The sequence below is a fragment of the Phodopus roborovskii genome, unplaced genomic scaffold (assembly GCF_943737965.1).
Source record: "Phodopus roborovskii unplaced genomic scaffold, PHOROB, whole genome shotgun sequence".
NCBI lineage: Eukaryota > Metazoa > Chordata > Mammalia > Rodentia > Cricetidae > Phodopus > Phodopus roborovskii.
This window is the reverse complement of record NW_026126460.1, coordinates 20,547,318-20,561,751: the sequence shown is the minus strand read 5'-3', so window position 1 is coordinate 20,561,751 and position 14,434 is coordinate 20,547,318. Positions and strand designations below refer to the sequence as shown.

The window sequence follows — 14,434 nt, the reverse complement described above, 5'->3', positions numbered from 1 at the left end:
TGTAATCTTAATTTATTACAACTTACTACACATGTAACTTGGATTCAACTTTTGTTTAAAAATATAAACTAAAAAAAAAAATAAAGAGATATTTTAAATAGTTACCACATGGTTGGCAGCCATCTTTGCTAAGGTTAAAAGATACAAAGCACATGACTTCACCACCTTAAGATAAACAACACCTATAAAATCTTAGTCATACTGAGCCGTTGGTTTATCACTGTATCTCCTTTTAGACTAAGGAGGCAACAGCAAGTCTCCAAAAATACTTTGGATTAGTATGGATTTTTGTATGATTAGAAATTTCTAAGCCGGGCGGTGGAGGCACATACCTTTAGTCCCATTACTTGAGAGGCAGAGATAGGCATATCTTTGTGAGTTCGAGACCAGTCTGATCTACAAGACCTAGTTCTAAGACAGGCTCCAAAGCTACATAGAGAAACCCTGTCTGCAAAAACAAAACAACAAAAAACCAAAAACACCCAGAAATTTCTAAGGTTATAAAGGTATACTCAAGTTAACAAAACGTAACTTAGAAACTATGTCTCACCACGTTTGTTGCTAATTCTGTTCAACACCAGGCTTCTGAAGAAATTTTAAACAGCATCGCTACGTTTGACAAATAAGAATTATAAATTCTTAAGGTCTATTCAGATTTACAGTAATATATGTTTAGCCTCTTTGTCTTCGCTAACTTTGTTAGGCTTCAGCTATTTGAATATACTGAGTCATTCCTTAACTATCCTAGTAATTACTGAATATTAGTTTCCTCTCCTCAAGAGTAGTTAAAAAGCTTTGGAGATATGAAAAAAAACCTTCACACTGAGGTGTTTCATAAAGATGTGCAGAACTAGGCTTTGATGGATAGATATAGGAATACTAGACAAGTGGCATCTATAGAATGTAGAAACCACATAAGCAGAGGAAATATCACTACCTAGTCCTTACGGATCTGCCAGGGTACCACAAACAGGCAGAGTAGAAACTTACACCCAGGAAAAGTGGCTGGGGCCACCAATGTCCAGGTAAGGAGGCTAACTTTGATCGCTGGGCCCTGCGGAGACTTCTGAACAGAAGTAATCAGACTTACTCTCAGGATACTGGTGTGGCAGTGGTGCATGGATAGACAGCAGGGGCAGACTGAGCCATAAAGGAGACCAAGCAGGAGAGAGACTCCTGAAGCCATACCCTCCCCAAATCACAATGGGTTGCTCATGCTGCCATCCCAACCTAGGGAAGCTGAGAATCAGACCTGGTGCTTGAGCCGCTGGTGCTGCTGGGGCTGCTGGAACTGGAAAGGATATCCTCCATGTTGGGCAGAACAAAGCCTGCCAGGTTCAGCAGATCTCGAATCATCTGGCCCTTGATGCTGATGTCCAGAGGAGAATTGGAGTGGAGGCTGCAGGGGAAGAATGCAAAACAGGGTCAAAGCAGAGTTCCAGAACCATTTTGGGTACTACATCCAAATCAGAGCTTCTTATTCCTTGGCTTCATTACAAAAAAAAAAAAAAAAAAGAGAGACGCCAATACCCACATTTGTGAACATCTTCAACAAATATGCTCAGCTGGGTGTGGTGGTACATGCCTTTAATTCCAGCACTCAGGAGGCAGAGGCCAAGTGAATCTCTGGAGCTCAAGGCCAGCCTGATCTAAAGAGTGAGTTCCAGAACAACAGAGGAAACTCTGTCACAACCAAGCAACCACATCAAAACAAATACCCTCATGAAGCTAGGTGAATCTGCCCATGCCCTTGGTTTCCTAGACAATGGTAGGTATCAACAAGGATTTGATAACCCTTCTCTATTCTCAAAATTCCTGAAGATAACAACAAAGAATCAGTGAGTCAGTAAATGCAGACCATGACAGGAAGACACATGTCCTAGTGAAGCAAAGAGCTTCCCATGTCAACAAGATGATAATGACAAGGATTCTGAGGATGAAAGATGGATTCTATTTTGAGTAACTAACAATGCCACCTACCTTGGGGAAATGTTGACTTCTAGGACCCATGGCTTTAGGTTCTCATCCAGCATGATGTCAAAACCAAAGAGTTCATGACAGCTGTAGGGGCGCCGCACATACAACTTCAGTAGGTTGGTCACATAAGGCTCTGACCTGCCAGTGGGATATCTTGAATTAGGAGGGCAGAAGCAACTTTCTCTTCAACACTGTCTCCTCAGAATCAACACAGGGATACAAACATGCAATACCCATGTACAAAGCAGGGAAATTAGGAGTTCCATCTCAACCATGAACACCACCCCAAAACAATGGCTCTTAAGGGATGTGCCTGATCTCGGTCATCACCTTGACTAAGTTTGGTAAATAAGAACAGCTTCCACAGGCTCATATATTTGAATAGTTGGTTCCCAGTTGGTATAATTGTTAGGGAAAGATTAAGAGGTGTGGCCTTGTTGGAGAAGGTGTATCACTAAGTGGTGGGTTTTGAGGTTTCAAAAGTTCAAGCCACTCCCAGTTAGCTCTCTCTGCTTTGCGCTAACTACCTGGAATCTTAAACCCCAAATTAAATGCTTTCTTTTATAAGTTGTCCTGGTCATGGTGTTTTATCACATCAACAGAAGAGTAAGAAAATAGAATTTAACTCTACTTCCTAACCCCTGTCCTCAAAACTGAAACACAAAATGAATACAGCAGAGAGGCAAGAAGAAAATATGATGGTTCAGCCAAAGTAGCACTGAAACTCACGAGATGATGGTTTTGACAACAACATCCTTTATCTTCTCCCAGATAGCATCACTATTAATACCCTTCTGGCTCAGATAATTCCACAAAGCCTTCAGTGCCCTGAAAAGGGGGGGAGGGTAGAGAAGGACGCATTTAAGGTAATGTCCTAGAAGTAAGTAACAAGAGGAAAAAATAAAAATAAAAAGTAAGAGACTAAAGATATCTTTTAATTTCCCCAGTGATATTTTGAAATAAGAAAGAGATGCATCTGGATGCAAATAGACCAATTCTAAAAGTGACAAGTACACTAATACTCCTCAACCACTGCCCCAAACCTCCCAAACACAAAGTCCTTTCTGGGTTCAAAACAGAGTTTGATAGGGACACAGTGCCCTCAGTACCATTTGTGGCCCTGGCAGGCTGTCTCATCAGCATTGGCCTGGTACTCCGCGTTCTTTTTATTGACACTATAGTTGGTTAGGTGCATGAACTTGTTGCTAAGACTCTTCATGGAAGGGGAATACCTGGAAGTGAGAAGAATGGCAGATGGAAAATAGGTCAAATATTTCCCCAGGAAGGAGATAAAGGAAAAGGGCACAGATCTGTTCTGTTCCTGAAAGGCCCAAGTTCTAGAAAAGCACAGCTAATCTACTTGGCAACCTCGGTCCCACAGAAACTTTCCTCATTTCCCACCCTCCCACCTTCCTTTCTGACGAAAACACCAAGATATCTGTGCCTTTTCTGCTCAGTGTCCTCATCCTGAGGAAAGGGATTCTCCCAGTGTCAGGGGATGCCTCACCACCAGAACATACTTGCAACTGGCAAAGCGGACGAGTCCATCCGAAAAGAGGTAAATCCGAAGAGGATCATAAGAAGTAACATAAACGTAGATCCGAAGATCAAATTTGCTGCCACTAATGAGGTAGGGTTTGTGTAGATACCTACAGAGAGGAAAGGCTAACTTTATACCCAGCCAGACAGATGAGTACACAAGCTATGGTGAAAACCCTAGGTGAAAACTAAGGAAGTTCTTTGGCTGGGAAGTCACAAGGTAGAACACTATAAGAAGGTTAATTCAGAGACCAGGAAGGCAGGAAGATGGAGAGGAATGGAGCTAGATAGGCTCACCTCTGTACCAGGAGGGGCCTGCGCTTGGGAAGCTGACTCCACTTGTGAATGACCTGAATGCCAATGCCTCGAGCAGATGCTGGCTAGAAGTCAAAGGGGAAGGAGATGAGATCTGCACTGTCTTTCCACTCTCATCCCATCATCTACTTCTCCCTTGGCCCACTCACTGGCTTCACAATCCACTTCTGACGACTGCTGCTCTCCCAGGCTTTTCGTAGGAGCTTGGCATCCTGGGGCAGGATAAAAGACTGGGGGAAGAAACTGAACTCTTTCTTGCCAAAACGGCTCTGCATTCGAGACAGGTTCCGCCACAGCCGGTCCTTCCTCCCAATCTGGAAGGAGCCTGGAAAGTGGTTTAGCTATAGAAGGGACAAGAGGCAAGGAGAGGGAAAGGGCAGAGGTGAGGCCAAGAGGAACAAGGTAAGCCCCACTCATCATTCCAACATCCCTTGCAATGTTCATGTTTCTTTCTATCTTTCTGCTACCATCTAGATACAAACTATAGTCACCTGCAAAGTGTGAACCAATCGAGGCACTGCCTCCACTAGACTAGCCTGTGGGTATGTCTGTGGGGGCATTTTCTTGATTAACTATCGATGTGAGAAGGCCCAGACCCACCTTGGGCAGGACTACCCCTAGGTAGGTGATTCTTGGTTGTATGAGAAAGCAAGCTGAGCAAACCATGGAGAATGAGCCTGTAAGCAGTGTCTCTCCACAATCTACTCTGTTCCTACCAAGGCTTCCCTTAGTGATGGACTGTAAGCTGTAAGCCAAAGTAAAACACTTCCTCTCCATACGGCTTTTGGCCAGTGCTTTACCACAGCAACAGAGAAACAAACTAGGACAGTCATGATGGTCACTTTGAATACAAAGGAAAAAGCTATTAACTATTCTCCTATGACAGCATATGAGACAAGGAAAGGAAAGCACCAGATCATTAGGGAGTCTAGGAACAAGAGGACACAGTGTTCCAACAGAACCACAGAACCCTCTTTATATAAACATAGCTTGTGGAGTGGAAGCTCGCCCAACTGAAAACAGACAAGGCCTCTCAAGACATGGAATGAAAAGCACCTGAGTGGCAACAGGACTGGGTGGGAGACGCTAGGCTGAGACCCCCCCACTGTGCTTTCTCTAGAACACTCCTCTGTAACTGTCCTCCCATGACCGCTTTTCTACCACTCCCTCTCACTGGCCTCGCCCATGGGAAAGGACTCACCTTCTGATGCTCTCTAATAGATCGAAAACCAGGAGACTTCATGTGGTGACCCCAGCAGCCCAGCCAGTCATCGTTCCCTGCAGAAGGCAATTCAGGAAGTCAGTCTCACTTAATAGCTCAGCTCAGACTCTGGGACAGAACAAGGCCTTGCAACGGGACTCAGGTGATTTAAGAGTTACCATGGAGCTGCCCTACATGAGGCCTCAGGACCAGCACCAAAACATTGGTCTTCTGCCTCCAATTCAGAGCAACTGGCTCAGCCCAGAGGAATTTCAGAGCTGCATCCTTGTATGAGGTTGGAAGCTTCAAGACAGGGATCATCACATACAACAGGGCATCTCTAAGGCTCTCTTCTTGTCCAAAACCTATCAGGCAGGGCAAGGAGGGGAGTGGGCAAAGTAACTTACTCTTGCTGATTTTGAAGTGCGACCGTCCAATGGTCTGCTTGACAATGTTGGGGGTCACTGTGCTCATCTTCCACCGGAGCAGCTTCCTCTGTTCCCATGGAAGTTTCTCCACTGGGGGAAGTGAAGGGCAGAGGGCCACAGTGAGGAGATAAAAAGATGGCAGTGGTGCCCATCCTTTCCTGGGCAGACAGATCAGGTTTTAAAGAAGTGCACTTTATGGAGGGAGGGGGCTGTGCAGTGAGGAGCAAAGAAAGGCTGGAAGGAGAAAGAAACCGATTAGAGGCCATGTGCTAAGCTAGAGATTATATAGACTGAAAAAGGTCAACAAAGGACAGAAAGAAGTCTACTATTGAACCTACCACATGCAGGTGGGAACTGAGCACGTGCAGTAACTACTTCAACAGCCAATTCTGGAGGAACTCTCCCACCTTGTCCCCTCCACCCAGGTTAGCTGGCAGCCTCCTGGACTTTGTCCCTTGGTTACATTTACCTCTTTCATCCCGAGTTCCAAAATAGATGGTAGGGGATACATTGGGGAAAAGACTGTAGATGAGGGCTGGTCGTACAACTTTCTCATGATTGGGAAGGGATTTGGACATTAAATCCACACAGTTCCTGTGATGAAAAACAGAGAATGGGAAAGTGACAGCCTTGAGGTGATAACAGGATTTGCATATGACTCTGAAGAGACAAGTGTCTGATAGTCATCCTGCAAATATGAACTCATACAGTACTAGAACTAACCTACCTATATAGTTATATATACTACTAAATGCCACCACCACGAGTCGAAGAGGCTAACATTCTTGGTAGCACATCTCTAGTACATCCTATGATAAGCCACAAGTCAGGGAAGACCCAGAAAGTTCTGAAAGCAAGAGTCTGAGTGGACACTAGGAGAAGACTTCAACACTACAACAAGTTGGGGAGGGGAAAAGGATTACACTGATAACTAAAAGGAAGACACAGAAATGTTTTTGCTTTGTGTTTTTGGTTTATTTGGGACAGGGTTTCTGTGTAGCTTTGGCTGTCCTGGAACTCACTCCAGAGACCAGGCTGGTCTCAAACTCACAGAGATCCATCTGCCTCTGTTTCCCAAGAGCTGGGATTAAAGGCATGTGCCACCACTATCCAGCCCAGAAATATGTTTGGTGAAGAAAGAGGAAAAGAAAGAAAAGCAACAGTGAAATGTCTACAATGTTCTATGCTTTGGTTCATGTGAGAACATAGCTGGCTCATGTCCTTTTCTACTCTGGTGGCAAGGCAGGTCCAGATCAGCCATCACTCAAGTACAAGGCACTGGCCCAAACAATTTCTTTAAATAACACTGAAAAGTGAAGAAAGGCTTTCCTCTTTAGACTGAGCTGATATGAGCCACAAATATTACTGTAAGATTAATTTTCACATTGTAAAGAAAAGAAAAAACAAAACAAAATATCTTAGTGGCAGAGCCCTTGCCTACCAGAAGGCCCTGAGCCTGATTCCTAGAACTGTGACAATACTTTTTAAAGTTACTCTTGTTATTTTCAGCACAACAGAAACAGGCTCTTTATGTAAAACAATTCAGTGTTCCATAAAGTTTTAAAAATTTGATTTTAAGACAGGAGTTTCTACACAAAGGCAAGGCTGGTTTCAAATTCCCAATCTTCCCACCTCAGCCTTTCAAGTGCTGACAATAAACATGCACCACCATGCCTGGCCAAACAAGGAAAACTGAAGAGAACGAGCAATGATATACAACAAAGACAAGGCAGGAGATAAGGTGGCACAGAAAGCATCTACCCCACAACTAGCAAATGCATTTCTGGGCTCATGTCTCCAAGAAATAAAGATATGTGATCATACTGTGAACCCCGAGATTGTGTTATTTACCAGAAAAACCTGTTTCCAGTTGTAGTGTGGTTCAATCCTAGCACACACCTTTAATCCAAGAGCTTTCTGCTTGAATATTGTAAACAGGATTAAAATAAAGTCAACCATAGGTCAAGAGGTGGAGCAAAGGATTATTAAGGGAAACGCACGCACACACACACACACACACACACACACACACACACAAACACACACACACAGAGTGTGGATCAGGAGGACAGATACACACAGGAAATGGAAGGGACATTTAGTTTGAGATGGGCTTCTAGGATGTCATTTGAGATTCCTTTATTTAGACCTGTACCCCATTTTTTATTTGGATTAATTGGTGTTTTGGTGACTAGCTTCTTGAGTTCTTAGTACATTTTGGAGATCAGCTCTCTGTCAGATGTGGGATTGGTGAAGATCTTTTCCCATTCTGTGGGCTGCCATTTTGTGCAAGTGGGAGCCCACAGACCCAGACTGACAGCTGGGGAACCAACATAGGCCTGAACCAGGTCCCCTCAATATGGGTGTCAGTTTTGGGGGTCTTGGGTATTCTACAGGGCCTCTGGCAGTGGAACCAGTATTTATCCCTAGTGCACAAATGGGCTTTGGGAGCCCATTCCCTATGGAGAGATACTCTCTCAGCCTAGATACATGGGGGAGGGCCTAGGTCCTGCCCCAAATGATGTGACAGACTTTGATAATCCCCCATGGGAGCCTCACCCTACCTGAGGAGTGGATGGGGGGGGGGAAATGGGAGACCAGGAGGGAGAGGTAACTGGGATTGGTATGTAAAATAAGATTTTTTTTATTTAAATAAAAATTAATTTTAAAAAAATCAAACTGCTGAGATTCTGTTATGGCAGAGGTACTTAACTGACATCCAGTATCTGCAACCAAAAAGACAAATTATGGCCGGGTGTTGGTGTCACACACTTTTAGTCCCAGCACTAGGGAGGCAGAGGCAGGCGAATCTCTGTGAGTTTGAGGCTAACTGGTCTACAGAGCTAGTTTCAGGATAGCTTCCAAAACAATACAGAGAAACCCTGCCTTGAAACACAAAACAAACAAAAGACAAATTATGCAACAGACTGAGGACACATATGCCTCATATTCTGTTCCCTTCATAGAAAGACCTGATTTTATGTCTTCCATTTTCCAGATACCTCTGCCTCCACCTTGCTGGTTCAATGCTTAGAGTCAATAAAGCTGCTGCTACACCATCACATTTACAGAGACATGGGTAGCTTTGTTCAGGCTAACCCAGATGCAGAGGGCCTTTTCAGCCATAGGTAAAGCAGATTGGACACAAAGAAAGTAGCCATTATCACAGTATGCTGGGCAAGCCCTGATAAACACAGCAAGATTTTAATTAAAAAATGAGAGCAGATATTTTCACACTAAAAACAAATTGCCAATTTTTCATTCTTTAGGTTTATTTTACTTTTCTAGTTTTATATATGTGTGTGTGTGTGTGTGTGTGTGTGTGTGTGTGTGTGTGTGTGTGTATGTGTGTGTGTGTACATGACTGCCAGTCTCATTCAAATCAGGACACTTGAGGGAGCTGTTTCTCTTTTCCACCATGTGAATTCTGGGACTCAAACTCAGGTCATCAGGTTCAGCAGGCAAGTGCCTTTACTAGCTGAGCCACTCTTATTTTATATTCCTTTGTATTTTTAGACCAGGAAAACCTTCAATATTCAATAACTTAGGAGATTTTAAAAAATAATAAAAGAGTTTAGTTAGTTAATGAATACAGCCTAATTCTGAGGCAAAGTTGGAAGAGAAACAAAAAAGATTATGCTGGAGGTTGTGGTTTCTCCTTTCCTTTTTAAGCTAGTATCTTGTATAAGCTGGCCTCAAATTCACAGTACATATTCAGTATCAGGTTCTTGAGTACTGAGATCAATGCCATGGCACCTAGCACCTAGCACCAAAAGTGTCTTATTTGGGACTAGAGAAATGGTTTCAGCTTTGCAATAGATCTGATTTCAGTTCCTAGCATCCTTATCAGACAACTTGTAACTGCTTATAACTAGAGCTCCAGTGAACACAACTCCTTCACTGGGACTCTACAGGCATCAGCACTAACTTAACACATATCCCATTAAAAATAAATCTTTCTTAAAATGTTGTGGTTTATTTCTGTCAAACTGACACAAATGTAGCCACATGAGGGAAGAAGGAATCCTAACTGGGAATAGGCCTCTATAAGACTGGCCTGTAGGCAAGTCTGTGGGATTCTGGTTTAATGATTGATGGGAAAGGATCCAGCTAACTCACCATGAGTGGTGCCGTCCCTGGGCAGGTAGGCCTGGAGTGTATAAGAAAGCAGGCTGAGAAAGCCTGGAGGAACACGCCAGGGAAGATGCTCCTCCATGGCTTCCGTTTCAGTTCCTGCTCTGACTTCCCTTCACGCTGGACCATGATGTGGAACTGTAGCTGACATGACACAAACCCTTTCTTCCCCAAGTTGCTTTTGGTGTTTTATCATAGCAATAAAAACCATAACTAACACAAGTGTCTTTTTGCTTATTTTTAATTTTTGGTACTTTTATTTGTGTGTATGTGTTGGGAGGGGCACACATGCTACAGTGTACACGTAGATGAAAGAAGACAACTTGTGGGGGAGGACATTGGTTTTCTTCTCACAGCATGTGGGTTCCAGGGATCGAACTCCAGTTGTTAGGCTTGGAAGCAAACACCTTTACATTTCGAGCCACTGTTTTTTCCAAATGTGCTTAAAATAAGACCCTTAAATAAGTTCTAAAAGCCTTCTACAGAAAACAGGCTTTCACTATCTTTTGACATAGCATTCCAAAGTATTTGTTCTACCAAAGGACTTAAGTGGCAGGACATAATGGTACACACCATTAATCACAGTACTCAGGGAGCGATCTCTGTAAGTTCAAGGACAGCCTGATCTAGATAGTAAGTTCCAGGGTAGCCAGGGCTATGTAGAGACCAGACCATCTCAAAAAAAAAAAAAAAAAAAAAAAAATCAAAACAAGCACTTCTTAAACTATAGCTGTACACAAAACAAACCAACCAGAATCTTGATGAGAATCAATTAGGGTTCTCGAGGCTAGTTAGGGTAAGGTCATTACAAACTTCAAGTTCAAGGAATGAGCATCTGCATAGCACTCACCGAGATATTATTGCCACCGACTCACTGGGGGAGACAATACTTAGGGAAGAGCACTCTGAGTCTCCTGTAGAGGAAGAACAGAGAAATCCTCACTAGAAGACACTGCTATGTGTGCAATCTCATCAAGCCCAGGCAACTATTTCTCTAACACCCTGGGCTCTGTCAGCTCTTCTTGAGGGAGCAATGAGCACCACCCCGGCTCTGCACTGTATTCTTTGAACTTAACAGACAAGAGGAGGCAAGACCAGTGAGACAGAGGCTAGAGACCAAAGTTCCTCATAAACTCCCAAGTTAGGCCCCCAAAGCAAATGACAGATGCAGGATAATGTCAGGCAAGCCTGGCACACACTGTCATCCCTCTTTCCTAGTGGATGATGACCAAACCCCATAATCGAGGCAAAAGGATTCCTTACTTACCGTCCTCTTCTTCATTTTCATCATGGCTGCAGCTATCTTCCAAACCATCTCCTAGTTCATCTTCTGTATCTTCAGGCTCCACCTGGTTTGGCCGGAGTTCAGTAGCTGAACTGAAAGAAAAGAATCATGCCTCCACCAAAGACAACTCCATAAAAAAATGTCACACTGGAGTCTCATTCCTTCATTGTCTTCTCATCACTAATCCGTTATCTCCCTACAGGACCTCATAAACTATTTCTCAGGTCCTTCAAATTTAGGTCCAATCATAGTTCCTCAGCTTTACACCCCTCATCTGTATATCATTTTCTTTAAAGTCTCTTAATAGTATGTAAGTTTAAAATTCTGTATACAAAAGTCATCAATGAGTATCTGGTAACTTATATGTCCTTGGGATGCTCACTGGGAACTCAGAAAGCCTTGGCGAATCATGGTTCTGGAACAGTAACAAGAAACAAATGAAAGAACAAACTATGTCTACATCTTCAACTCTGAATTGCTGTCATACCAGGAATGCAGAGACCCTAAGATGTGGTGTCTGAAATTCTTACTTCTTCCCTATAATAACCTAAAAAACAGGGATGGGCAAACTCTCCAAAGGAACTATCAGTAAATCTCTTCAGTTTTGTAGGTCATTCAGTCACAAGTTGCCAACTCTACTGTTGTTGCGAGAAAACAGTCAAAGACAACAGTTTAGTCTGTGAGCTAGTTTTCCTTCCCCACCTTGAAATGAATCTCTCCATTAAAGGGAAAACTATAACGTATAGGACAGCTTTTAAAAAAAAAAAAAAAAAAAAAAAAAGCCAACTATAGAGAGATTGTGGGTGGCAATGCCCCCAGATTATGCTGTAACTACTGTACTGTTCTATACTGTTCTAAATGAACCAAAGACAAGGTGCAACTTACCAACTACCCCTAGCACATGAGCTCAACTCCTTGGCTTCCTCAGGCTCCTTCCCAGGCTGGTCAAGATGGACAGAAGAAAGGCGAGTGGCCACTTCAGCTACACCAAGAGGCTGGAGGGAAGAAGGGGGAACAGGAGCTCTGTCTTCTCCAAGTAATTGGGTGTCAACTACAGAACCACAAGTAGGGCTGGGGTTGAGCCCATGGACATGTGAGGCAAGGAGGTGAATGCTGATCCTTTTGGTACAAAAGACTGTACTGTCCAACCCCAAGGTGTCTGAGGCACCAGGAAGGGTCTCACTGTCTAAGCCAATATCCTCCTGAGGAAACCGCTGGCCCATCAGAGGTTTCCACCGCCTGCTTCTGTTGAGAAGACCCCACTGGAAGCTGGGGTTCACAAAACAAGACTGTTCAAACTGGTAGCCTTGCCGTGGCATCTTCTCAAAGCCTTTTGCAGTCAACTTCCTCACGGCCTCAGTGAAGTGTACCTCTTTAGTAGCACTCTGGGAATCCAGGTTTTCATCCAGGCCACAGGGATGTGCCTCCATCCTAAAGTTACTCTGACTGCACTGGGAAGAGGTAACACTGGCTGTGGATATGTTGAGGGTGCTAGGGGTAGATGGGATGTCGGGGGCAGTGGCATCATCTAAGACAGCGCCAATGCTTTGGGGGACCTTATGGTCTCCAGAGTGGGGTACACAGTCTCCAGTACCCCCTGAATGATGCCAGGAGACGGGCTGGATCTTGGGTGAGGATACTGGCTTCAGGCCATCTGTGGCTTGTGATAAGGGCACTTTAGTGCTATTTGGCCTCATGAAGGAGTTGTTGTTCAGCATGGGCTTGTAGGAAGACAGTGGAGATGCAATCTTCCCTGAGATGGCAGAGGACAGGCTCTTCCTTGAAGGATTTTCCCCAGCTGCTGCCAGTGAGAGGTATGGATCTGTGGGTGATGATGCCATGGGCTGGGCCATGGGGAAGACTGTAGAAGATGTGGTTTTATTGGCAGTGACACTGACAGGGAGACCCTTCTGAGAGAAAAAAGATCTTTTCTCTGATGGGCTGGAACGTAAGCAGAAAGATTCCAGTTGCTGGTATGGTTTTTGCCTCACGTTGGTGCGGCGGTACAGCAGAGTATTGCTGAACAAGTCAGGGAGAGATTGCAGGTAACAGGGATTGCTGTGGCCTGCAATGACAGCTGTGGTCCCAGAGCTACATAAAGTGCCAGGGCAAAAGAAATAGGCTGGTTGGTGTGGGACTCCCAAGAGACTGGTGCCCAGCCCAGCTGACAGTGTGCCTACGTGCTTCCTTTCCAGTTTCCAGATTGGCTTCACCTGCTGATGGGCCTGAGACCAGACTTTGACTTCAGAGGGTTTCTCAGGTGGTGAAGCAGACACTGTGCCTGAGGGACGTCTCTGCTTGAAGCTGTTTCCTCGGCGCAGGCCAATATTGTAGTGCTCTGTTCCTGCTGAGGCCATGAGGGGCCCACATCATGGCAACATGGCCTCATGGCCTGGCTCAGGTAAGGTGCCACACACCTCTAGCACCAGCTGCATCATTGAATCCGTCAGCCTGCAGGGAAAGAAATGATTGGAAATGCTGCCGGCTTGTAAGGATGGGTCCTATGCTACATAAGTAGTAAGGTCTTGCTTCTACTTCAGTGACCATTCTTGGTCATCATTTGGGGTCCTGAGAGAAGAACACATTTCCAGGCAGCTTGCAGTGGCCTTCCCGAGGCCTTCATAGGATCCAATCCTGTTTTATCAAGGACTAACACTGTAAGGGTCCACTAGTATGAGGCTGCTCATATGTCCATACTCTCAGAAAGCTTGCCTCTCTCCAAAGAGAAGTAGTTGTTGGGTGGTTATGATCAAGACACACAACATATAAATATGGACCTGTCAAAAATAAAAGTTAAAGCTTTTTTTTTTTTTAAATAACAACTGTCTATCACCAACCCAGACTACACCTGAGTGGCTACCTTCTGTACCAAATATGGCAGATCGAAAGTGGCAAAGACCAGCCTGTACTCGCCTCTCAACTCATAAAGAAAGCTCAAAGGTATCCAAGAAAGCATGTACTCTATTCTTTTGTACTCCAGCTCAACTGTCTTTACCATGGTCCTTTACAAAAAAAAAAAAAAAAAAAAAATTTAGAGAGAAACGGAAAAATTTCCAGCTACCCTGAAATTTGTTTGAGCAGACAGCAATTTCATCTCTTCAAGAATCTTGTCAACCATTCAGACTAAAATTCCAACCTACATACTGATCAAAAACAAGGAAGGACTAAAGTAAACACCAACACTACAGAGACTTTATCCTCAGTATCCATAATGGGACAGAGAACTGAGGGAGCAGCAGAGAGGCAAGAAGAGAACAGCGCTTTCACTCCAGGACCCAGACTGTAGTTTGATGCTCGCCTTGTATGTCTTCTCTTTCAAATTCTTCCCTAAAGCAATATGTGCCCAGCCTTGTCTGACAATTTCTTCAGCATGGTCACTGTCTAGATAGAATCCACAGAATGTTCTCTAGTTTTCATAGATGTGGGGAAAGGTGGATCTGCCTGCATGACCACATCCAGAGGGAAATAACACCTGTATACTTACCTCAAATGATGGAATCCTAAGGTCCCTATCAAGAGGGCAAGAGAAAGGGAGTCAGCAGGGAAATTTTTGTT

At 44.1% G+C, this 14,434-nt stretch overlaps 1 protein-coding gene across 3 annotated transcripts in view; it reads right to left on the bottom strand.

The window, feature by feature from the left end:
* Ttll4 (tubulin tyrosine ligase like 4) overlaps positions 1-14,434 on the bottom strand; it is a 40,741-nt gene that overhangs the window by 9,794 nt on the left and 16,513 nt on the right. For all 3 annotated transcript variants that reach the window (XM_051190478.1, XM_051190479.1, XM_051190480.1), the window contains 13 exons: positions 11,765-13,330; positions 10,862-10,971; positions 10,445-10,508; positions 5,930-6,054; positions 5,440-5,550; positions 5,033-5,109; positions 3,981-4,172; positions 3,814-3,896; positions 3,498-3,626; positions 3,087-3,209; positions 2,707-2,805; positions 1,981-2,115; positions 1,253-1,399 (listed from right to left, as the gene is read on the bottom strand). In XM_051190478.1, coding sequence (XP_051046435.1) covers positions 1,253-1,399; positions 1,981-2,115; positions 2,707-2,805; positions 3,087-3,209; positions 3,498-3,626; positions 3,814-3,896; positions 3,981-4,172; positions 5,033-5,109; positions 5,440-5,550; positions 5,930-6,054; positions 10,445-10,508; positions 10,862-10,971; positions 11,765-13,236 — 2,867 coding nt within the window. In that variant the 5' untranslated portion in view covers positions 13,237-13,330. The remainder of the gene's footprint in view (positions 1-1,252; positions 1,400-1,980; positions 2,116-2,706; positions 2,806-3,086; positions 3,210-3,497; positions 3,627-3,813; positions 3,897-3,980; positions 4,173-5,032; positions 5,110-5,439; positions 5,551-5,929; positions 6,055-10,444; positions 10,509-10,861; positions 10,972-11,764; positions 13,331-14,434) is intronic.